The sequence below is a fragment of the Pteropus alecto genome, unplaced genomic scaffold (assembly GCF_000325575.1).
Source record: "Pteropus alecto unplaced genomic scaffold, ASM32557v1 scaffold164, whole genome shotgun sequence".
NCBI classification, from domain to species: Eukaryota; Metazoa; Chordata; class Mammalia; order Chiroptera; family Pteropodidae; genus Pteropus; species Pteropus alecto.
In genome coordinates this window covers 6,784,623-6,809,750 of record NW_006439568.1, presented here as the reverse complement: position 1 = coordinate 6,809,750, position 25,128 = coordinate 6,784,623, and the positions used below count along the sequence as shown (strand labels likewise).

Sequence of the window (25,128 nt, the reverse complement as noted above, 5' to 3'; positions counted from 1 at the left end):
ACAGGAGTTAGAGAGGTTTTTAAGGTAGAGTACTCTCTGAAAAGCACTTGGAGAAAAAATGCTATTTAATGTGTCATCAGATTTGGTATGTAAGGTGTGTGGAATTTTAAACCAAGGAAATTGTGGACCGGGCTAAGTAAGAAATAAAAATCGTAGATGATGTGCTCTTGTGTATGCTCTCTGGTCCAGTGGAAGTCTACATACATGTAAAAAAAAAAAACAACGCTCTTTCTCCAGGTGGCAATGGTTCAGTTCACTGATGACCCCAGAACAGAATTTAAACTAAACACTTACAAAACCAAAGAAACTCTTCTTGATGCAATTAAACATATTTCATACAAAGGAGGAAATACAAAAACAGGTAAGATCAAAAAAAGCCCGGTTAAGACCCAAAGTAACTAATTATTAGTAATTATTGAGATGACCTTTTAAAATTATATTTATTGGGGGTAATCGTGGTTAATAACATTATATAAATTTCATGTGTACAACTTTATGACACCTGTATACTCTACTGTGTGCTCAACTCCCAAAGTCTAGTCTCCTTCCATCACCTTGAATTTGACCCCCTTTACCCTCCTCGTCCTCCACCAACTCCCACTCCTCCCTGGTAACCATGATTATGTTGTCTGTATCTGTGAGATTGTTTGTTTGTTTGTTGCTTTTTGTTTGATTTCCCACATAGGAGTGAAATCATATGGTTCTTATCTTTCTCCATCTGACTTATTTCACTTAGCATAATATCCATGTTGTTACAAATAAAAATATTTCATTTTTTATGGCTGAATAGTATTCCATTGTATATATGTACCACATTTTTTTAATCCAATCATCCAAAATGACCTTTTTTTTTTTTTTGAGGCATAGTAATATAGATTTTTTTAAAAGATTTTTTGTAGATTTAAGAACTTTGTTCCCACTTTTCCTCCCCAGGGGAAAAAAAAAAGAGGGAGAGAGAGAGAGAAAATAAAATTGAACTGTTGCCTTTCTTTGTTTCAGGAAAAGCAATTAAGCATGTCCGAGACACCTTATTCAATGCAGAGTCAGGTACCAGAAGAGGCATCCCAAAGGTCATTGTGGTTATAACTGATGGACGATCACAAGATGATGTGAACAAAATCTCCAAGGAGATGCAATCCGAGGGTAAGTTGTACACAGATCAACAGTGGTGGCTACGAATAATATGGTTTGTTTCTGAATACAAATTTATAAGCTATATCAGCATGACTTTAATGTTTCTAAATCTTTCTTAATATTAATTGGACAACATGATTTTAAAAATCTTTCCAGATTACAAATCTATTATTTTGCTGGAGTTTCTCTAATATTTTTGCTGAGTTAGAAATGCCAGCGATTAAATGTAATACTATGAAAAGGATCATTGTAAAGGGCCAGGGAGGGAATCTGATCACAGAAACTCCTTAACCTCATCTTCTGTAAAATGGAGATTCTCATAAGACTGTCGCGAAGATTACATTGTTTAAAATATGCCTGGCAAGTATTAGTTTAATATCCATTTGCCAAGCATTGAACCATGACCCATCTCAGGCTTCTAAGTCTATTAATATCTGTTTCTACATCTGAACAAAAAAGTGAGATAAAATTTCTCTTTTTCTACTATACTTTATCCCATAAATTTTAAAATACTTATTAAAATATGCAGACATAAAGGTGTTACTCAAATGGGAACCATTTTGTCTCAAGCACTGATTAGGGCATTAGCCTTTTTGAGTTTCTTTAAAATGGAAAATTTCTTTAGGGGATGATGGAATAATTATCATATAATAAAGTATGAACATTCAGAATTCTGATGAACTGCAAAGAATGAATTATCCACCCCCACTGGCCCTCCTCCATAAACATATTTTAAACATTTGACTGTGTCTTATATTGAATTATTTATATCTTGTGCAATTTAAGGCCATCAGAAATCTGTTTCCTTTCTGCCACAGGCTACAGCATTTTTGCAATTGGTGTGGCTGATGCAGATTACTCCGAGTTGGTTAGCATTGGCAGCAAGCCCAGTGCACGCCATGTCTTCTTTGTGGATGACTTTGACGCCTTTAAGAAAATTGAAGATGAGTTGATTACCTTTGTCTGTGAAACCGCATCAGCAAGTAAGTTCTTTGAAATGTGCACTTACTTGTGTTGCTTAAAGACTGAAATATTTTATATTAGTTAAATAATGAGTCCCATCGTGATCTCAGGAAAGAGTATTATCTTGCAGAGCTTGCAGACATTAAGTATTATGATTCGGGGCATTTGAAATTTACCTCCTCTCTCCCAGGTTTAGAGTTTAGGTTGATAAAGACCTTCCCTAATGAGTTGAGAGTCTGTGTTTAAAAGCAACTTGCTTAAACAGCAGTAGCAAATAGTTTTCAGAAATGTATTAAGACTGTTCATCAGAGTAACACACTAGAAGTAAGACTCATCTCAACATATGCTCTTAAGTCACCACCATAGATTTTAATGAACCCAGGAGAGGTGAAGAAAGCTGTGGTCCTTTGGTTTTAATAAGGGAAATAAAAGCATTTCAATCTTTTGGAATCCATAGAAAACCATAGGCACATCTGGTTTGGATTCCCTTCACAATCGACTTCCGGAAAGATTATGTTAGCTTCCTGTTCTCAGGACAGGGAAAGAAGACATTTGGAAAATATCTATATTAAGGTTTTATATTGTTTGTTTTGTTTTCTAGCCTGCCCACTGGTTCACAAGGATGGCATTGATCTTGCTGGTATGCTTTATTGCAATTTTTTCAAACACAAAAATATTAAATAGTTCCTATTGGGGATCTGCATTTTTCTTATAATTTTTAAGAGACTAATCTTGAAATTTAAAATCCTAAAATGCCTGTTTAATCTTTTTCTTTGTCTCTGTTTTTGTTTTTTGTTTTTTGTTTTTTGTTTTTTTTTTTAGGATTTAAGATGATGGAAATGTTTGGTTTGGTTGAAAAGGACTTTTCATCGGTGGAAGGGGTTTCTATGGAGCCTGGTACCTTCAATGTGTATCCTTGTTACCGACTTCACAAAGATGCCCTGGTTTCCCAGCCAACCAAGTATGTTTCCATTGCAAGATATTGAAACCAGTCATTTGTTTATTCTAGCTCAGTGTGAAAATGATGTCAACTTGAGATATGCTGTAAATAGTTTCTGGCAGGATTTTTGATAATATTTAGAGCAGATGATGTTTAGATTTCTTTGTTTAAAAATATCAGACTCACATATAATGCTGGTTGAACTTTAATATCTGTTGATCTAAGAAAACATATAAAGATAGTTGATACATAGCACTCTCATGTACCAGGCATTGTTGTAAATGTTTTCGTATATTAACTCACTCTAACCTCCAAACAACTCTATGACCTCAATTTTACAAATCATGAAACTGAAGCACAAAGGAGCAGAATGACTTGAGTGAGATCACATAGTTCGGTTAAGTGACAATGCTGGGATTTGCACCTGGCAGTCAGGCCCCAGAGCTCATACCATGAACCATTTCATGCTAGTGCCATGGATTTAGATGGTTTTTGTCTTTGACAAGTCAAAACAGCAACTCCGTATAGCTAAAGAGTAGTATTGAGTTTATATAAAAGTCTCATTATCTAGTCACTTTACAGTCTGTGACATGTATAGGGATTCCTGGGGCCATTTGCAGCAAGTCTGCAGACTCAGGAGATACTTGAGATTACAGGTTGAGACATCCGGGTTTAAGGGGTCATCTCTCAAGATGTCGTCTGTTACTTTACATTCCAAATCAACATTCATTTTTGTCTCAAAATGTCTTCAGTATTTTAATGTGAAGTATTTTCAGTGTCCAGAGTTTTTTGGGTGGGAGGTGGTGTTTATCTGACAATGTCTTTATTTCACCATTGGGTACTGCAACATATGATTTTTAAATCTCTCCAGAGCACTGACTGAGGATATATATCACAATCTTGCTTATTTAACACTTTTTTGGTAGATACCTTGAGAATTATCTTCCTTTCTTCCTTAAGGTGTACAACATAATGGTTTGATTTACATATATAGCAAAATGATTACCACAGTAGGGTTTAGTAAACATCCATAATCTCATATAGATCTAATGAAAAGATAAGAAAAAAAATCCTCCTTGTGATGAGAACTCTTAGGATCTACTCTCTTGGTAACTTACCCATATATCACACAGCAGTCGTAACCATAGATACCATGTTGTTTATTACATCCCTAGCACTTTCCTCTTCGGTGTCCAAATTTTGATTTCGTGTGCTCATGTTCATAAAAAACTGGGGGAAATCATATTAGAGTATTAAATCTACCTATCCAATTTATAAACAAGTTGCTTGAGGGGAAATTTTTAAAGTATGTAATAGATCTACTTAAACGTTAGAGAGATATGAAGGTACAGCTGATCAAGTTCCCCAGGAAGCAGATCCATATGGGAGATTAGTGTGTGGGAAGTTAATGAAGATGTTTTCTTGTGGAAAGGAACAGAAGGAAGTAGGGTAGGGCAAAGGAGAGCTGAGCTGTGAAGCAGTCTCAGCAAAAACTTCAGCTTGAATCACTCACTGGAGTTCTGAAAATGAAGCTCTCTTCATTGGCATGAAAGGCTCTGGCCCTTGTGGCCCCTCAGAGACCAGTCATTGAGATGTCATTAAAAAGTTGGAATGAGCTTGGGAGAGGCCTCTTTCTTCAGCTGAGGCAATTCCTGAAGGGAGCTGGTATCTGAGAGCTGTCTACAGACATCACTCCAAGTGGCAGAAATAATATATTCTTAATTATTTAAGGCAGATCTGTGTGGTGTATCACAGCACACAGCTCAGATAAGAATGCTACTACCTACCACATGTGGTAGAAAATGATGACATCTTAATTTTACAAAAGGACGGTAGATAAACATTTCTTAAAATATGAAAACTTTTGAAGCTACTTAAATGTCCAATGAGAAGTGACCAGTTAGATAACTTATGGAGTAGCCAAACAAGAGAAGATTGTGCAGACATTAAATATCATGCCTTTAAAGATATTTAAGGAAATATAAAATGTATAGTAAATGGTGCTGAGAAAATAAAGAGGCAAAATTATATAAATTGGACAAATATGGACATTCTTTAAAAGCTGGAGGGAAATGCAGCACACCAAAAACAGTGATCACCTCTGGATGGGATTAATGATGATGTTTTTTTCTTATTTTTCCATTTTTCCAAATCTTGTATAATGAGAGTACATATGCTTTTATAACCAGGTAAATCACTTTTTGAGGAGAGACACAATATTTTCTTTCCATTTTCAGGTATTTGCATCCAGAAGGATTGCCTTCTGACTACACGATCAGTTTTCTATTCCGGATTCTTCCTGACACTCCAGAGGAGCCGTTTGCTCTGTGGGAGATTTTAAATAAAAATTCTGACCCATTGGTGGGAGTCATTTTAGATAGTAAGTATATTTATTTGTGTAATATTTGCACACACATGGATGAATGATCTATGTGGCACATCATCTTGCCTGCTTTTTGTATATTACAGAGTAACTCACTTTCCTTAAGCTATGTGTAAATAATAACAACGAATTATGTAACAGTTGGTTCTATCGCTTACCAAGAAATGTTCATTGAGTTCCTACTACTTGCCAGCACTAGGTTCTGGGACATAGTGGTGAGCAAAGTGGAAGAGACGATTACTGAGATGGTGAAGACCGCAGGAAAAACAAAGGTCATGGGGGAGAGGGAGTCGGTCAGAAGGATGAGACCAGAAGTTCCTTTTCTGGACATGGATATGATAGTTGTAAGATGCCTATTTCATATCCCATTAAAAAGATGTCAGATTTGCAGCAGCATATTTGGGAAGAATTCTAAGATGGAAAAATAAATGTGGAAGTTGTATGTGTGTGACATATAAGCCGGGATACTGGGAGAGGTCATCTGGAGAGCGAGTCTAGAAAGAGAAGAGGATAGTTCTGAAGACTGAGAGACTGCATTGTTGGAATGTTGGAAAGTTGAGAAGGAACCAATGAAGGAAGCTTCTTAACCTCACACTCTTGGATGTCATACATAAGGGTCAATTAAGGGGATCACCAAGTTTTTGGTTAGTGTCAATGAGTTTTCTAAATAGAGTTTTAGTTTAGAAACCAAAATTTAGTGGCTAATGTTAGGTGCTAATTCAAACATTTGAGTAAAGAAAGTATTTTAAGCTTGTTTTCAACTACTATTTGTGAAAGGACTTTTCAGTGCATGGAAATGAATCAATAGCTAAATATGATATTGTGAAAGCATTTTGCACTGATAGTAAAACTAAGGGAAAGCTATAGATTAAAAGGGTGTAAGTCTATTACACCCAGGACTCGAAAACAAAGAAGTCTCTCAAAATGATTAAGACTAGCTTTTGCTTTTGAAAGCAGACTGAAGAATTAAATTGTAACCTGGGAATGAATTAATGAGAAAAATATTCCTATTTCTTTGTAATAAAATATTCCTTGTAACATGAAGTACTCAAGATTAGGAAGGTTTTTGTTTGTTCATAATAAAAGACATATTGGAATGTCACTCTTTTAGGGTGGTATAAATTGCATGTCCTGGCAAAGCTGTTTGCTATAGTGAGTTAATTAGGCAGAGTCTGGTTTCTGTTTCTTAAGACTTGGTTATCTTCATTCTCCCTTTTTGTCCACCTCTACTCCTAGCTTCAGACAACCATCTTCCAAGAGGGTGGTAGGGATGAAAGCATAGACAAGGAAGTATAGAGGAAGAATATGTGTGGGGTCTTTGCTTCACTGTCATCACATGGTTAAATCAGTTAATCTGGCCAACTAGAAGCCTGGGGTGTCCTAAGGACTGTAGATCTCTTCCTTAATTACTCATCATTTTGTTCTAAACGGAGCTTCAAAACAACGGATGCATTATTTTCAGTATTAAGTTGAATTTTAGAAAAAATTATTCACTCATTTTAATTCTTTCTAAAAGGGTTTTTTTCTTTGTTTGATTAGATGGTGGGAAAACCCTAACATATTTCAACTATGACTATAGTGGAGATTTTCAAACTGTTACTTTTGAAGGACCTGAAATTAAGAAAATTTTCTATGGAAGCTTCCACAAGGTGAGTAATGCTTTCTATACATGTATTTTTTATTCTTATTTACTGTGGGCAAAGCCACAGAGAGATATGGAAAAATTCCAGTGAGCTTTGGACCTCAAATTTCAGCTGCAATAAGAATTACCAGCAGGGCTCGTTAATGATGCCCAAAGATTCTGATTTGGTGGTTCTGAGATAGGACCCTGAAATGTGCATTTTTTTAGCATGTACCCCAGGATATATTGATAGAAGTGGTCCAATTTCCCACTTTGAAGATCAATGTGGTGGGGAGTACTGTATTACTAAGCAGGCAGTTCATTTGCTACATTACATGTGATATAGAAAGGATTGCTGGTCTACCTGGCCGCCCTGCAGATGAAAAGCACACTCTGTTCTATAACATTTCACATCTTTGAAACACTTAGTTTTGGTGATCACAGTTTCCTTTGTGTTTGAGAAATAACCCCATTGATCTCTGAGCTGTTAAGGCATGCAACATCAAGACTGTAGGGAGAGCAGAACATTTACTAGGTGGTGCTGCAAATAGCTTCTTATGCCAGCCCTTCTTGCCCTGTTAAAGCGAGAGAAGAGATGTTATTATACAGCAACCTTCTTCTTGGCTTTGTCTCCTGACCTGGAACCTGGTCAAACATCTAATTTATATAACTTTGCTACCTTCTACGTTTGAATTCTATAACTGCATAAGAACAGTGGCATAACAAAATTCTGACTCTGCTTTACGTAAGAAAATTTGCATTAAAATATAATTTTTTTTCTGGTTTGGTAGGACTGTACAAGGTATTGTAAAAACATAAGATGCAGATGGAGATTTATTAGTTCATGGTTCAAAATGGTCCCATTAGCATCTTTGGAATTAATTATTATTTCTCACCAAATTCCTCGTGACATGATTCTTTTCTTGGTTAGGCAGAGTCTCTTGCAAAGTAGAAGAAGTGAAAAGCATGTGAGATTTCTGGAGTGTTAAAAAAACATTTCCATCTTTGCCTGTGGTAAGGCTTGGACTTACAATTCTCATTCCAAAGAATCCTTTATGAGCCTTAGGTGAATGAATGCTAAGCTATGCTAACCTTACCAGAAGAATTTAAAGACCTATAAATAAGGTTCATTAAAAATTGATTTCAAATTTATAAACCTTCAAGTTTTTTAGTTATATGAAGAAAAATCTCACTTTGCTATGTCTTAACAAAGCTAAACAGCCAAAAAAAAAAAAAAAAAGGAAAGGCTTATCATGTAACAAACCATTTTATTAAAAGATCTATTAATGGAAAATCTTGATGCAAACTTAATTTGTACAGACTTATGTTATAATCGAATAACATGTGCCCCGAAGGTCTCTTTCAAAAAATTAATAATTATATATATATGGATCCTAAGTACAATCAAAGAAGCAAAATATGTTTGAAAACTTTTCAATGTCTCATTGTGCAAAGCAAATCTTCCCACAAGTTAACAGTTCTTAAAACGTGAATATTATATCCTCACTTATCTAGCAACCAGCATGGAAACTTCTGTAATTTATACTAATGAAAAATATTCCAAGGCTCAAAAACACACAAAAGTCAAATTATAGCCTTCTAAATGATCATAAAAGAGATGATAATATGAAGCAAGTCACATGGGGAATCTATTCTAGCAGTGCTTCTTCAGTTGAGTAATGGTTAACTTCTTTTTGAAGAGAAAAGAATTCTCAAGAGCCTCTGCTATTGACTTCGACTATTTTTATCATGATGTCATTTAAGTAAAACATTAAATAAAAATTGGCATAAATCTTTATGTTTTTCAGTTGCTACTCAACAATGAAACAAAAATAAATTAAGATTGAATAAAACCAGTAAAAAAATAAAAGTAACACTATTTTAATGTGAAAGATGACATTATTTTATGGATATTCAACTTCTACTGAGCACAGAGCACTGGCTGCTATAACTCTCAAAACTATGATTCACATTGCCCAATACTTTTTCTCTTTGAACTACCATGATACTCTCCCTTATGTAGCTATTTGTAACTTCTTTTGGCTTTCACTTAATGTGAAATTATTATTGCCTAATTCCAGTCTTTTTGCTCACTAAACAAGTAGCCTGCCACAAACAAGAAGTAGTCAAATGAGGCATAAGCCATGATAAATTGAAATGCATTTATAAGCACTGAAATTTCATGGCAGAACCTGTTTACAGTGTGTTTTATTTAGAATGTATTTACTTTTGACCATCACCTACATGATAACACATATTTTTACAAATCTTCACAAAGACTATGTGGACGCCTACTATATTACCACGGACCTCCGGATTCTAGAGATTCTAGTTTGAGAAAATTTTACCATATATTAAGCCAAAGAGCTTTATTTCTTTTGGGCCTAGTCACTAGAAAGCATTCCTTCTTCTCCCTCAGAGTCTAGATCTTTTCTTCTCATCTTAAATTAAATAAATATTATCAAAGTGTCATTTGCCAACCACTGGTAGCACTGTAGATAACTTTGGATGGTAAATCGACCAGCATTTTAAAATTTTTGATATATTCATATTTATGTTAATGTGTGTTCACAAAAGGCATAACTAACACAATAATCCTGTGATTTCCAGATGTTACTGCTTTAGAGGAAGCTGAGATTTTTAAAAAGTAAATACTTTCAAAGTCATTTTAAAGAAAAATATTAATTAAATAAAAGTAGGAATGGTACCTGAATGTGGGACAGTCATGGAGGTGATGAAAGTAAAACCTTTCTCCTCCAGCAAAATGCATAGAATTCCTTCTCTTCTTCTTCATACTTTTTAGTGATGCGTCACATAATTATGTAAATTTGGTTGATGCTCCTCTAACTTCTTACCTACCGAAACATCTTGACTTTTATCCAGCTACACATTGTTGTCAACAAGACTTTGGCCAAACTGGTTCTTGACTGCAAGCAAGTGGGTGAGAGGGCCATAAATGCATCAGCAAATATCACAGCGGATGGCGTCGAAGTCCTTGGGAGAATGGTTAGATCAAGAGGACCGAATGGAAACTCTGCACCAGTAAGTGGATGAGCAAGTGAAGTTTTGTCGTGGTCATAGAAGGGCAAATAATTTAAAATACAATTATCTATTTCCCAGGGAAAAAGTTTGGTAAAGGAATGGATGGATGATTGGATGGATGGATGAATAAGTGGATGACGGCCTCTTTAAAAGAACTGAAATGTACATTCAAAGTTCTTGGCAGTATGTTGCTGCTGTATTATAATATAGAGAATGCTCCAGGATTTAGGCTACTTTATTTTTTAAAGACATTTTAGAATTCAGGTAGTAAAATATTCATCATATGGTTTTTGGCATAAATGGCTTGTTAATGAGAATCAAAACTGTAAATGAACCTCATTTATATAAGCAAATATAAACTCATACAAATATGTGGTCATTATACACAGGAAATCCAAATAAGCCTCTCATTTGGTTTAGATTTGGACATTTTATAACAAGATTTTTGCTATTGCTAATGTGAAGCCTACCCTTTAATCATATAGATATTTAAGTAACAAATCACTCTAAGATAATATATTTTTCAACATACAACTTGGAATTTTAGACTGAGAGACTTCCAGTTGGCAAAGAAATCACATTCTCTTCACTCACCACCCACAAAAAAAGACTAGTGCACATAAACTCTTGTTAATCACCATGCGGTCATAGCTAATTAGCAACGTTCTCTAATTTGAGTCATTTTATAATTGGAACCCATTAGCCTGGAGAGCATTTCATGCTTTTTTAATTTTTATTTTTCAATTATAGTTGACATTCAATAATATTTTATATTAGTTTCAGGTGTGCAGGGTAGTGGTTACACATGTATATAATTTATGCAGTGATTCCCCCCGATAAGTCTAGTACCCACCTGGCACTATACGTAGTCATTACAACATTATTGACTATATTCCCTAAGCTATACTTTACATCCCCTACTATTTTCTAACTACTAATGTGTACATCTTAATCCCTTCACCTTTTTCACCCAGCTTCCCAACCCCCGGCCATCTGTATGTCCTCTTCGGAGAGATGTCTATTCAGGTCCTTTGCCCATTTTTTAATTGAATTGTTTGGGGTTTTTTTTGGTGTTGATTTCTATGCGTCTATTCAGGATCTCTGCTCATTTTTTAATTGAATTGTTTGGGTTTTTTTGGTGTTGATTTCTGTGAGTTCTTTATAAACTTTGGATATTAACCTCTTATCAGATGTATTATTGACAAATATTTTCTCTCATTCAGTGGGCCGTCTTTTAGTTTTGCTGATGGTCTTTTTATGCTGTGCAAAAATATTTCAATTTGATGTAGTCTTATTTGTTTATTTTTCTTTCGTTTCCCTTGCAAAAGGAGATATATCAGAAAAAAATTATTAAAATAATATCAGAGAGTTTACTCTGCCTATGTTTTCTTCTAGGAGTTTAATGGTTTCAGGTTTTAAATTTAAGTCTTTAATCCATTTTGAGTGTATTTTTGTATATGGTGTAAGAGGGGGTCGAGTTTCAATTTTTTGCATGTATCTGTCCAGTTTTTCCAACGTCATTTGTTGAACAAACTGTCTTTACCCCATTGTTTATTCTTGCCTCCTTTGTCATAGATTAAATGACCATATAGGCATGGGTTTATTTCTGGGCTCTCTCTTCTGTTCTATTGATCTATGTGTCTGTTTTTATGTCAGTACCATGCTGTTTGATTACTATGGCCTTGTAGTATAGTTTAATATCGGGTAGCATGATACTTCAAACTTTGTTCTTCTTTTTCAACATTGCTGTGGCTTTTTGTGATCTTTTATGGTTTCATATAAATTTTAGGACTATTTGTTCTAGAAGTTCTGTGAAAAATGCCATTAGTATTTTAATAGAGATTGCATTGAATCTACAGATTGCTTTGGGTAGAATGGACATTTTTGCAATGTTAATTCTTCCTATCCATGAGCACGATATATGCTTCCATTTATTTGTATCTTTTTCAATTTCTGTTTTCAGTGACTTATAATTTTCTGAGTACAGGTCTTCAGCATCCTTGTTTATATTTATTTTTAAATATTTTATTGTTTTTGATGCAATTGTAAATGAGTTTGTTTCCTTAGTTTCTCTTTCTAATAGTTCATTATTGGTGTATAAAAATGCAACTGATTTCAGAATATTAATTTTGTACTCTGCTACTTACTTTACTGGATTTATTTATCAGTTCTAATAGTTTTTTGGAGAAATTTTGGGGGTTCTCTATATATAGTACCATGTCATCTGCAAAATGACAGTATTACTTCTTTCCAATTTGGATGCCTCATTTCTTTTTCTTGTCTGATTGCTGTGGCTAGGACTTCAAATACTATGGAATGAAAGTAGACATCCTTGTGTTCCTGATCTTAAGGAAAGTACTTTTAGCTTTTCACTATTGAGTGTGATGTTAGCTGTGGGTTTGTCATATATGGCCTTTATTATGTTGAGATGTTTTCTTTATTCCTACTTGGCTGAGAGCTTTTATCATAAATGGATGCTGGATTTTGTCTGTGCTTTTTCTACATTTATTGATATATTCGTATGATTTTTCTCTTTCATTTTTTAAATGTGATATCATGTTAATTGATTTGTGGATATTGAACCAATCTCGCATTCCAAGAATAAATCCCACTTGATCATGGTGCATTAATTTTTTTTAATGTATTGCTGAATTTGGTTTGCTAATATTTTGTTGAGGATTTTTGTATCTATGTTCATCAGGGATCTCAGCCTGTAGTTTTCTGGTTTTTTTTTGTAATGTCTTTGTCTAGTTTTGGAATCATGGTAATGGAAGCTTTGTAGAGCGAGCTTGGGAGTCTTCCATCCTCTTGAATTTTTTGGAATAGTTTGAGAAGAATGGGTGTTAAGTCTTCTTTGAACGTTTGGTAAAGATCACCTATGAAGCCACTTGGTCTCAGACTTTTGTTTGTTGGGAGTTTTTGATTACTGATTTGATTTCATTAGTAGTAATTAGTCAATTCAGATTTTCTGTTTCTTCTTGATTCACTCTTGAAAGATTGTATGTTTCTAGGAATGTACCTGTGTCTTTCCAGATTGCCAATTTGTTGTCGTATAATTGCTTGTAGTATGTTCATATAATCTTTTGTATTTCTGTGATGTCTATTGTCACTTATCCTCTTTCATTTCTGATTTTATTTATTTGAGTCCTCTCTTTTTTCTTGATGAGTCTGGTTAAAAGTTTATTAATTTTGTATATATGTTCAAAGAACCAGCTCTTCATTGATCTTTCATTGTGTTTTGTTGTTGTTTTGTTTTGTTTTTTAGATTCTATTTTGGTTATTTCTGATCTGATCTTTATTATCTCCTTCCTTCTGTGCTCTTTGAGATTTGTTCACTGTTCTTTTTCTGGTTTCTTTAAGTGTAAAGTTAGATTGTTTATTTGAGATTTTTCTTGTTTCTTGAGGTAGGCCTACATTGCTATGAATTTCCCACTTCGGAGTGCTTTTGCTGTGTCCCATAGATTTTGGGTCACTGTGTTTTCATTTTCATTTGTCTCAAGGTAGCTTTTGATTTCTTTTTTGATCTCATTGTTAATCCATTCCTTGTTTAGTATTATGTTATTTAGCCTCTATGTGTTTGTGTATTTTTAGTTTTTTTCTTGTAATGATTTCTAGTTTTATACCATTAGGGTCAGAGAAGACACTTGATGTGATTTCAATCTTCTTAAATTTACTGAGATGTTTTGTGGCCTAACGTGTGGTCTATTTTGGAAAACGGACCATGTGCACTTGAAAAGAATGTATATTCTGCTGCTTTGGGGGGAAATGCTCTAAAAATATCAGTTAAATCCATCTGGTCTAGTGTGTCATTTAAGCCTGCTGTTTTCTTGTTGATTTTCTGTATGGAAGATCTGTTCATTGGTGTCAATGGGGTGTTAAAGTTCCCTACGATGGCTGTAAAACTGTCGATCTCTCCTTTTATATTAATCAGTATTTGCTTTATGTATTTAGGTACTCCTATGTTGGGTGCATAGATGTTTAGCAGGGTTATATCCTATTGTGGATTGATTACTTTATTATTATGTAACATCCTTCTTTGCCTCTTATTATAATTTTTGTTTTAAAGTCTGTTTTGTCTGATATAAGTATTGCTACTCCAATTTTTTTTGTTTCCAGTTTCATGAAATATCTTTTTCCATCCCTTTACTTTCAGTCTGAGTTTGTCTTTCAATCTGAAGTGGGTCTCTTGTAGACAGATGTATGGGTTTTGTTTTCTTATCCATTCAACTACCCTTTGTCTTTTGATTTGGAGCATTTACTCCATTTACATTTAAAGTGATTATTCATAGATACATAATTATTGCCATTTTATCATTGATATTTATGTTCCTTTTTCCTCCTTTCTTCTTCTTAAACAATTCCTTTTAACAGTTCTTGTAATACTGGTTTGATGGTGATGAATTCCTTTATCTTTTTTTTTTTTTTGGTCTGGGAAGCTCTTTATCTTTCCTCCAATTTTAAATAATAGCTTTGCTGAGTGGTCTTGATTGTAGGTCCTTGGTTTTCATCACTTTGAATATTTTGTTCCAATCCCCCTGGCCTACTCCTTTGTAAGTAACTACTTGACTTTTTCTTGTTGCTTTTAGGATGCTTTCTTTGTTTTTAACCTTTGGCATTTTAATTGTGATGAGTCTTGGTGTGGACTTCTTTGGGTTCATCTTGTTTGGGACGCCCTGTGCTTCCTGGGCTTATATGTCTATTTCCTTTGCCAGGTTAGGGAAGTTGTTCATCATTATTTCTTAAAATAGGTTCTCAATCTCTTGTTCTCACTCTTCTATTTCTGGTACCCCTATGCTACAAATGGTATACTTGATGTTGTTGCAGAGGTCTTTAGATTGTCTTCATTTTTAAAAAATCTTTTTCTTTTTGTTCCAATTAGGTGTTTCCTGCTACCTTATCTTCTAATGTGCTGATTCCATCCTCTGCTTTATCTAATCTGCCATTGCTTTTTTCCTAGTGTATTCTTCATTGCAATTATCGTATTCTCTATTTCTGGCTAGTTCTTTTTTTAATGAATTTCGTGGCCTTTTTGTGCTTACTATCTTTTGTTGAAGTTCTCATTAGGTTCCTTGAGCATCCTAACAACCAGTGTTTTAAACTCTGCATGTGGTAGGTTGCTTGCCTTCATTTAGTTACTTTTCTGGAGTTTTCTCCTGTTCTTTCATTTGGGACATGTTTCTTTGTTTCCTCATTTGGGCTGCCTCTCTGTGTTCACTTCTGTGTATTGGTGGATCTCCTATGTCTCTCAGTCTTCACCGAGTAGTCTTATGAAGTAGTTGTCCTGTATGGCCCAGTGGCTCAGTCTTCCTGATCACCTGTGCCATATACTCCAGGAGTGTCCCTTGTATAGGTTGTGCATGCCCTTCATTTGTAGTTGAGCCTCAATTTCTTTTGGCATTTCAGTAGGTGAGATTGACTCTCAGGTTGACTGGCTGTGAAGATTGGCTATGACCACAGCATATGAGCTGCTGTGTGTGGGCTGACCCCATAGATGGAGATTTGCCCCAGGAAGCAACCGTGCCTATTGAGGCCACCATTTGGGTGTTCCACTTGTGGGGCTAATTGGGTGGTGCTTTGTTTTGGTCTGGTGCTCTATTTTGGTCAGATGTCAGCCCCTGGGTGTGTTGGGTCTGGGACCTCTTAGGAGGGCCTCCCGTGCTGGCCAAGGTTAGCAGCTGCTTGTGACTAGCCTGAAGCTACCTGATAGGAGCTACAAAGTTATCTGCGATTGGATGCTGCCTGTGCTGGACATGGAGGCATGTTAGGGTGGCCGTGCTGAGAACTGAGGCCAGCTGCTAGAGTACTAGGCCTGAGGCAGTTTAGCAAAAGGTCCAGGTCACCCCAAGGCCTGATGCCACCTGCTGGCTGGCCATAAGGCTCTACTGCTGAAAGAGCCTCAGTCAGTACATGGATTGGGTAAGGCAGAGTCCCAGGTAGTCACCAGGGTGGGACGAGTGTTCAACAGGTAGTGAAGATTCAGAATTGGTGCCAGTGCTGACCCTGGGGCCCCTTGCAAAAGTTCCAGAGCACACCTGGCCAGCTGCTGTCCATCTTAGACCTTCAGATCCTGAGAGTTGTCCAAGAAAGATTTTAGCACAGTTTGGGGTTGGTTGCTCACCACCAAAAGTGTATCCGGCAGTACATGGACCAAGGCCCACCGTTTGTGAGTGCACTTTATTCTTGCAAACAATTTCATCTGTTCTAATCTACATTTCTCTTCTACATAACAAAAATCAAATTAATTATGACACTATTATTGTCTTGCACTTTCATAGATCTGTAGAACTAGCCAGCTATATGGAACTTTAGAAAGACATGGTGGTTCTCAAAATTTGTTTAAGCTGAAGATCACTTTATACAAATGAGATCTTCTAATTTGTCAAATAAATAAGATTAAAACAGACCAATGGTAATTGAATAGGAGAAGGGACATGGCCCTCCACTAGTCCCTAAGGGAGTTTAAACGAGCACTGTTCTAATTCTACTACTCTATATAACCCATTTGCTTTATACACCAGCAAATATTCCCAGGGTGGTAAAGTGATTTACTTTGGGACCCTTTGCTATTTTGTGATATTTTCCTTTGCAGTAACAATAGAAATTAAATTCTTGCGTACATAGGGGGACATTGATGCTTTCAGACCTTGACAGATATGTGCTAATTAGCTTGACATTTAGTTTTGAAATATCTTTAAAAGTATTTTTGTTTCTACTTTGCTTTAGAGAGCTATGGATTAGATGTTTGGAAAGAGAGAGCGTAAAATCTATGGAAGTCTCTCTTGTTTTTAGTTATGGTAAGAGACTTTTAAAAACATTTACATGATATTGAGGAGTTGTCTTCTCTTGCTGTGAGGTATTTCATGCTGATTAAGAAACACATCTTCTACTCCATGGAAGATACTTTTATGATAGCACATTCCAATTTATAAAACTCCAAATTGGCAAACTGAGGATATCTTATATTAATAAATGGATATATATAGATGAACACTTGGATAGATAAATGAAAAAACTCTAAGAGAAATAATTTTAGGTGTATGAGATTCTGGGCCCAAATTACTTGCTAATATTATTATTTTTTTTAATTTTACAAATAATGCATATAAAATCCCTGACACTTAGGCATTTGATGAAGAGCAGCTATTATTATTGAAGGATGGCAATAAGACCTTCTTTATCTCACCTTTTCTAAACCTCTAGTACTTGTTTAACACTTGATTATTTGTAGTCAAGTATTATTTTCTTCCTCTTTCATATGTCTAATTTTCACCTCTTTAGCCAGAGTATAAATTCCTCAAAATAGAAATCATGTCATGGTCTTAATTTGCAACCACACCCTGCTACCCTGTATCACAGTATCTAATAAGTTATATGAACAGACTAAGTCCTCAAAAAAAAATACTTGATAGAAATTAAACAGAATGTCATTTATATGATATGAATTGTTTTATGTCTTTTCTTAAAATGTTTTTTGCGTGTATTCTATTTCATTTGTGGTATAGGTGACAATCAGGTCATATATATCATACTCTCTCCTAATTTATATTTTACCATTATAGTTTTTTTTAATTTTAAAAAAGTTTATTAAAGTTTATTCGAGCCAGAAGAGTATACGTGAGGAAGCAAGATCTCAACAGAGAAAAATGCTTCTACAATTACAGCTTTATAATTACAATGACAGTAATTATATTTCAAATTACACTCTGTGCAAGAACTATACTCCAAATATATGGCCAATTAAATGTCAAAGAATTTATTTCTGAAAGCAAAAGTGCCTGTAGGTTTCAGGCCTACCGGCGATAAATCTGTACTTTTGTCCATGAAAGAAAAGTAATTAAACAGAGCACTCTCTGTGATAACTTCCAACCAGTAGGAGACAATGGGGAATTTATTGAGGTCAATAATTAAAGAGTTCTTTGTAAGGCTAGTAGGAAAAAAGTTGTGGCTTTTGTTAGAATCTGGAAGTCGATAGAGGATTACTAAATAGATTTTCAGTCTGCCCACTTATTGAAAAATTTATGTTGAAATGGATGTTATTAGATTAGATCTCAAGAATGTAATTAGAAACTCACTTTTTTATGGGGTTATTACTTGATTGCTTCAGTGCAGGGCCAGAGAGAAGCTTTAGTCTTCAGTTTTCGATTTAGAAATCAGAGATTGCTAACATGATCTTGATCTACATCTGTACTCCCATAACTAGGAAAAGAGAATGTGTAATGTGCAAATTTTGGATTATTCCAGGAGGAATAATTATCATATAGGAGAGATTGGTAGTTTGTAGGTCAGCATTCCCTAGCAAATTCAGCAATGATACAAAAAATGCCAGATGATGGAAAAGCTCTAAATATTTAGTCTTTACATAAAATATATTCTTTTAAAACCAACGTTAATAAAGAAGAGATTAATGGATTTAGGGATCAGTAACTACTATATTGAAATTGCTCACCTGCATAATAAAACAACTGTGTTCAGCGATGCAAGATTTTATAGGGTACAAAACTCCCAAGTGGGACTAAACTAATAAGCAAGCTTAACTCAGCCGTCAAAACACATGTGGAAAGAAACTTAACGACTGTGCTTTTTCTATCCCATCTTCTTTCTCCTAGGAATTGTCTTTTATCCTTTCTGATAACTAATGAAATTATAATGCTGTCAGTCAGAGATGATTCTAGAAAAATTTTGAGCTTCTGGACTAGGATCATGTTTCATAGTGTCTTTCTTAAATTTAACACATAATTATCCACTTGACATTTGTTTAGCCCTCTGCTGTTTAAATAAAGACAAATACAAATTACATTATGCTGTTTTATTATAAATTTATTTACTGAATTAAAGATTTTTTATGTAGGAAGCAGCAGTAGACTAGTCAATGATCCTATAGAAACAACTATTTTTAAATTATATAATTAATATAATAAAATGATCATGTTTTTACAAGAATTATATCTTTTAATCCTTTTAAAATGATAACAGTATCTATTATTTATTATGTGTCTTCTATGGACTGTGTCTCCTACTACTGTGATTATCTTATTTAATCTTCCAATAACCCTAGGAAGAGATACTTATATAAGCCCCACATTATAGATCCAGAAACTGAGACTTGAAGTTAGGGAGGGATGCCCTTTACAAAAGAGAAGAAAGTGAGATGAGACCACATCTGACTTGCATAAAGTTACCTGTCTCCCATTTCAAGCTCTTTTCCACTGGGTCAGACTGATTATTACAGAACTTAAGGTGGAAGGAGTCTGGCCTATTCCCATCACCATATGCCTTGTCTGTTCACCAACAAGTTCAAAGGCTCACCATTATTTGAATTACAACCTTGAAAATAAATGTGATCAAAATGTTCCCCCAAAAATGTGTCTACATTCTACACCTATACATCTAATTACTACCAACAAGGACAATGGCAGTTAATTTTAATTTAATGGTCTTTCCTACATTCATGAAATTGAGAACAAGTAAAAGCACTACGTTCAATAGCTGACAAATGGTATGTGCTTAATAAATCTTAGTTTTGAAATGGCGTCAATAAAAACTGAACACCAAATTAAAAGCAGAAGATGGGCTAGGTCCCCAGTAAGCTTTTTCCAGTATTCTTGCGCAATGTTGAACTCTCTAAATATTAGTACAAGTTCAGGTACAGCTTGACTTCAAATTATAAGCTTAGTTACGTGATGCTAAAAGAAAAAAAACCAGGATAAAATCTGGTACTGAGTGGAAAGTTGAGCCAGGGATACATATTTATTGTCATTCACAGATCATAGTGACAACAACAAGAAATATTTTAATCTTATTTTCGTGCTAACATTTGACCTCAAAAGATTTGTCTTTTGTGCTACACCCAGACAAAAATGTCCAATAATGAAAAACAAGCATGTAATTGGTTCAGTATTCCCTCAAAAGAGATTATAGAAAGTGAAAGTGGGAGATTCTGCATCTTTCTCTCCTTTTTTTTTTTGCACAGATATATTTTTTATAACATTCATTTAAAAAGGAAAACAGTTACAGTAGTAAAAAGAGACTGCCTCTTGGAATTATTTACTTTAAGTACGGTTTACTTTTAACCATATTTTCTTGCATTTATGGGCACTTGAATGTAAGATGTTTTCACATACCATCTTTGTGCTGTTTCCTACATAATGGGTATAGATGTGTGTTGTTGTTTTTGGAATAAAAGCCAGAGTCTTTTCTTTTTTAGTCAATCCCAAGAAATGTGCCTTGGAAAAAGAAGTCTCTAAATAAAGGCTGAGAATCTAAACTATTACAATACAAAACAATTATGAATAAATTTGTTGTGCTCATATGAAAAATGGCTGCTGACTTCATCGAACTTGAAAAAAAAGGCAGCCCACGAACATTCCTCAAATGATCGTATTGGCTTCATTCAGCACTTAGTAGGCATTCAACCTCTTGAATAAATCAAACGAGCTCGTAAGAATCCGAATAACTCGATAGGGCAGAACTTTAGCCAAAGGTTTATATGTAGACATTATCCTATCATAGGTGATTAGGTGGTGAATGTTTATTTGAAAAGCTTCCAAAAAGCTTGGTGCCTACTGGGGCTAGTGAAAGGCTTTTGTTTTAAATAAATACAGTCAGTAAAATGTTTTGACACTGAGGGCTCTATTCAGAAGTGGAAAATTTCTTAATGGATGAATGACTTATAGATTTAACTGACTCTATCTAATGCTGTCATAATGGGACCCATTAATAAATGTCCCCAGACAATTGGCATTATAAAGTTAGGCGGGAGTACCTTAATTTTAAATGTTAGGCTAAAGATCGATTCACTGCAAAAATTAACCTCAAGAAAATGTTGTGTGCTGTTCAAATCCCACCAGAACTCAGGTTTCAGCATGTGCTTTAATTACTGAGGCTCTTCTGTCTCAGGTCCTAATCAGTTTGGAATGGGGTTGACATTACTAATATCATGCCTCACAGTGGTGATCTGAGGATAAAATGATACAGGCAAAGTCCTTAGGATCGCATCTGGCACACTGTAGGTTATCACTAAATGTTTGCGGCTATTGTTATTTGCTAAGATTTTTTTCTCAACCAAAACTTTAAACAGATGTGATTATTATAGAAACAAGCTACTGTTCTATTTCTACCCTCAATACTGTATTGCTTTCACTTTGGTTCTGCTCTTTTGGCCTTTGTTCTCCTGCACTTTAAAGAATTTAACTATGAAAGGGCTGCACCATGTTACATTAAAAGAATATTTATTATTTATAATAATTATATTCCAGGCACTGTTCTAAATATTTCCCTGTATTAACTAATCCTATCTACTTGGGCACCCTCATTTTCATCTCTTGACAGGGATGAATAATACTCCTTGGGAGAAAATAAGGCACCAAGAGTCTCCAGCTCTTGCTAAAGGAAGGTTGAAGATTTATAATGAAAAGAACTTCATCCCTCTCCCAGCTCTGCAACTGATGACACTTTTAATATTTGAAAATAATATAGGAAGAAATATAATATTAGAAATAGTTGGATTGTGAAACTAGTGTTAGCCCTTAATGATATTATAATGATGTTTTTGTATATTTCAAAATACACATTGAGTTATTGCCAATGTACATGAGTAGAACAAGACTGTCTAAATATTTATGACATGATCAATGGCTTAAGTAAAACTACATTTAGCCCAGGTTCTCACAATACCATATGATACTCTGTCATGACACTTACCATTCTGTAAACAGTATTTATGTCTCTCACTCCCTGGAAATTCTTCGAGGGCAGAATATGTTGCACTCTGGTTTTGTTCAGTTTGTATCCTAAGGTCTACAAAGTATCTGGCTTACATTACCCACTAAAGAAAAATTTTTTGAATGTACGCCTGAATGATTAAAGTCAGAATTAATTTAGCAAGCCTTCATGAATACCTACTACATGCCACATATTGCAATAGGGAACAAAAAGATTAATAAATGATTCTCTGTCCTTTGAATTGCTCTCAGTCTAAGGAGGAGAAAATACAAATAATTGTATTGTATGGTGGGAGATATACTACAGAAGAGACATATGGAATGCTGTGGGATTACAGAGGCGCTTGGAGTAACTGTGGTGGGCAGTACAGGGAAAATTTCAACAGAGGCGCTAAGCTTCTTTAGCTAGAAATGGGAGAGGGAAGTTGCAATAAATAAGGGAGTTCAGATGGTAGATGGAGTAACAATAGACAAAATCTTAGATCGCTATGTGTTTGAGGAAGAAAATTATTTTGATATTGTTGGAATGACTTTCAAAATTTATTTTATGTAATGTTATAAATATATTGCTGTTCTATTTTGTGATATGTAATATGAAATCATTATAATTATAAACACAAAGTATCTATCTTTTATCGAATGACAATTTTCATTTTAAATTGCAGTTCCAGTTACAGATGTTTGATATTGTTTGTTCCACATCATGGGCCAATAAAGACAAATGCTGTGAACTACCAGGCCTGGTAAGAAATCTTCATTCATTATTTTGTCTGTTCTTCATTGACATTTTCTAAAGTTATATGTAATTCTCTGAAAATGAAAGGCTATTTCACAAAACTCATATCAGAGATAATTAATTGTGATGATGAAAATTAAAAAGCAGTTAAGGAGACGTGTCCGAATCAGCAGGATGCACTGACATGTCTGGTGGGAACTGCACGCACAGCTCCTCAGAGTGCCATTTACACATAGTCCGTATGTGCTCACATTTCCTGGTTCATGAAACCTTTGGAGTAATTTTTTATGGCATCCATAAGCCAAAAAAAACACCTAACAATTCCATTTCTGAAATAACAAGCTCCAAACATCTTACTATGTGTTTATGTCTTAACAACTCAGTAGCCGTGTGAAAAAATAATACACATAAATTGAAAGAAAAAAATGATATGTTTATTTTACTCTTAAATAGCCACAATTACTTACTAAATGGGATGCGTTTGCCTATTGGGAGTGTACAATTTCTTATATCTTAGAATCTCATTGGACATCTCCACCCTCACTTTTTTCCACATTAATTTTTTTCATGGTCTTTGCTTTCCATCGTAGCTACTGCCGAAGAAATAGATTTGCAAATATGTGACATCATTGTAAAGAGTATTTCAAAATCTAATGTTGAAACTGTGAACTACCTTGAGCAAGTTGTTCATATGAAGTCCAGTGGGTGCCAAATATTGCTGTTTCTGTTGAGTTTTTAACATTCACACTGTCTTGTGAGTTTGTTATTGTGTCCCAGGGCACCCAACACAGTTCTAGAATCGTAGTCATGATTTATATAACCTACGTGATGTTACTAGAAAACCAAAGTTTTTCTCACTAGTAATACCAAGTGTAATTCATGGGCATATACCTGTATATATACAAACAGATCCATATCTTAGAATCCTTCAGGCCAGTGAGGTGAAATGGATGATGCCTGTCATGGTTGGATAGCAGTCATGTCATAATAATTAAACGTGTAAGATGGGCTTGGAGAAGCCGTCATAAAGTTTAAGAGATTTGCCTTTTTAAGACCTTACAACAGATCACATCATCTATTACAGGCAGTAAGTTTATGGTGACTATGTTTGAGAAGGAAATAACTTATTCTTTCTTCATCAGAATAAGTTTTGAAGTAGACTGGGGCAGGATTCAGTCAGAGACGCTGTGAAGTCATGCGTAAGTGCAGGTGGATTGGAAACTGAAAGGGGAAATGCTCTGAATCCTATGGTGTATCAAGCAAAACATGATCACCATTTCTCCTTGGAAGGACCCAGACCTTCTCAGAGCTTCGCCTTTCATTTTTATCACTGGATATGTTTAAATTCTGTGGCAGGAAGACATGGATGGAGATGAGGTCAACCACCATGGCAAAACCATTACTGAGTCTCTGGTCATGGGGGACCTGTTGTTGGCCTTTTTCTGGGGATCTTTCAGGATATTTATGTTTACATTTCACTCTAGCTGGTCAAATACCAGGCCATGTGTGTTAGCAAGGGGTTTTCCTGTAAGGAGCTGAAAGCTTTGACTATTGTCCAATGTCTAGAGAAAAGTATATACAGTATATACAAGCCCTTCGCTCAACATTTTTGAGTTTCTGTTGTAAATAATTCAGAGACTGAGATTATTTTCAACTTGATCATTTAATTATCACTTGTCAGCTCTACTCAGCTCTAACTTTACTTTTCCCCAAAGTCTTAAATAATGAAGCTCATTTTCTCCAAAGGGACTGATGAACCGCCTGAAGTTGTACAGTTTCTTATCCCAGGGCAGATTTTTCTTTAGCTGCTACTCCAAATGGGGTATTCTCAAATTCTTCAATAGCTGTCAGCAGGTTCTCTCTGTCTTTCTCTATACTCCAGGGACTCTTTCAGATACATTCCTCCTGACATTCATAATCTATCTCGTAATGTCACATGGCAACAAAATTCTCCGAGACAAGGAAAGTGACCTTCTATCTCAAAGTTTTAGGTTGATGCTGTGATTTTTTTAATTTTCAGTCACAGAATATGAGCAGTAGTTAAAATTGTTACAGAGAATTGATGATATGTTTAATCACTTTTTAAATTTTGTTTTGCTTATTGGTTTTACTATTGATGTAGTTATTTTGGTTGACTATTTCAACAAGTTTTTTTTTTTTATCTTTTGAAATGGAAAAAATATTGTAACACAAAGAAAGTTTGCAAGACCTTTAGTTCATAGAGTACTACTACAACTGAATTAAACTAACTAGGATTTTTTTTTTTTTTTTTTGCACCCACTTCTGTCTTTCTTTCTTCCCTGGATTCCCCATCTGGTTTTATCAACATCTTTTGATAATGATGATTATCAATGACTGACTAGACACCATTTATTTTTCTTTAAAGAAAAGATTTTGTGATCAGGAGAGAATATTCTCTGCCTTTCTAGACTAATACTCACTTAAAAAATTTCTTTTAAGTGTCTTAAATCAGTGTTTTCTTTGAAGCCATAAAACCATTTGTATAGACCATGTATCTAATTAACAGTTATGCTATTTTTTTTCTTCTCAGAGGGATGATGAGACCTGCCCAGAGCTTCCACATTCCTG

The 25,128-nt window shown here is 34.8% G+C and overlaps 1 protein-coding gene across 1 annotated transcript in view; it reads left to right on the top strand.

The window, feature by feature from the left end:
- Window positions 1-25,128, top strand: part of COL14A1 (collagen type XIV alpha 1 chain) — a 196,094-nt gene that overhangs the window by 113,540 nt on the left and 57,426 nt on the right. The window contains 11 exon segments of the mRNA XM_015592952.1: window positions 238-361; window positions 1,000-1,143; window positions 1,953-2,117; window positions 2,699-2,737; window positions 2,920-3,058; window positions 5,275-5,417; window positions 6,960-7,069; window positions 9,925-10,083; window positions 22,469-22,546; window positions 25,091-25,125; window positions 25,127-25,128. The exon segment at window positions 25,127-25,128 is cut by the window's right edge and continues 38 nt beyond it. Of these exon segments, the coding sequence (XP_015448438.1) occupies window positions 238-361; window positions 1,000-1,143; window positions 1,953-2,117; window positions 2,699-2,737; window positions 2,920-3,058; window positions 5,275-5,417; window positions 6,960-7,069; window positions 9,925-10,083; window positions 22,469-22,546; window positions 25,091-25,125; window positions 25,127-25,128 (1,138 nt within the window).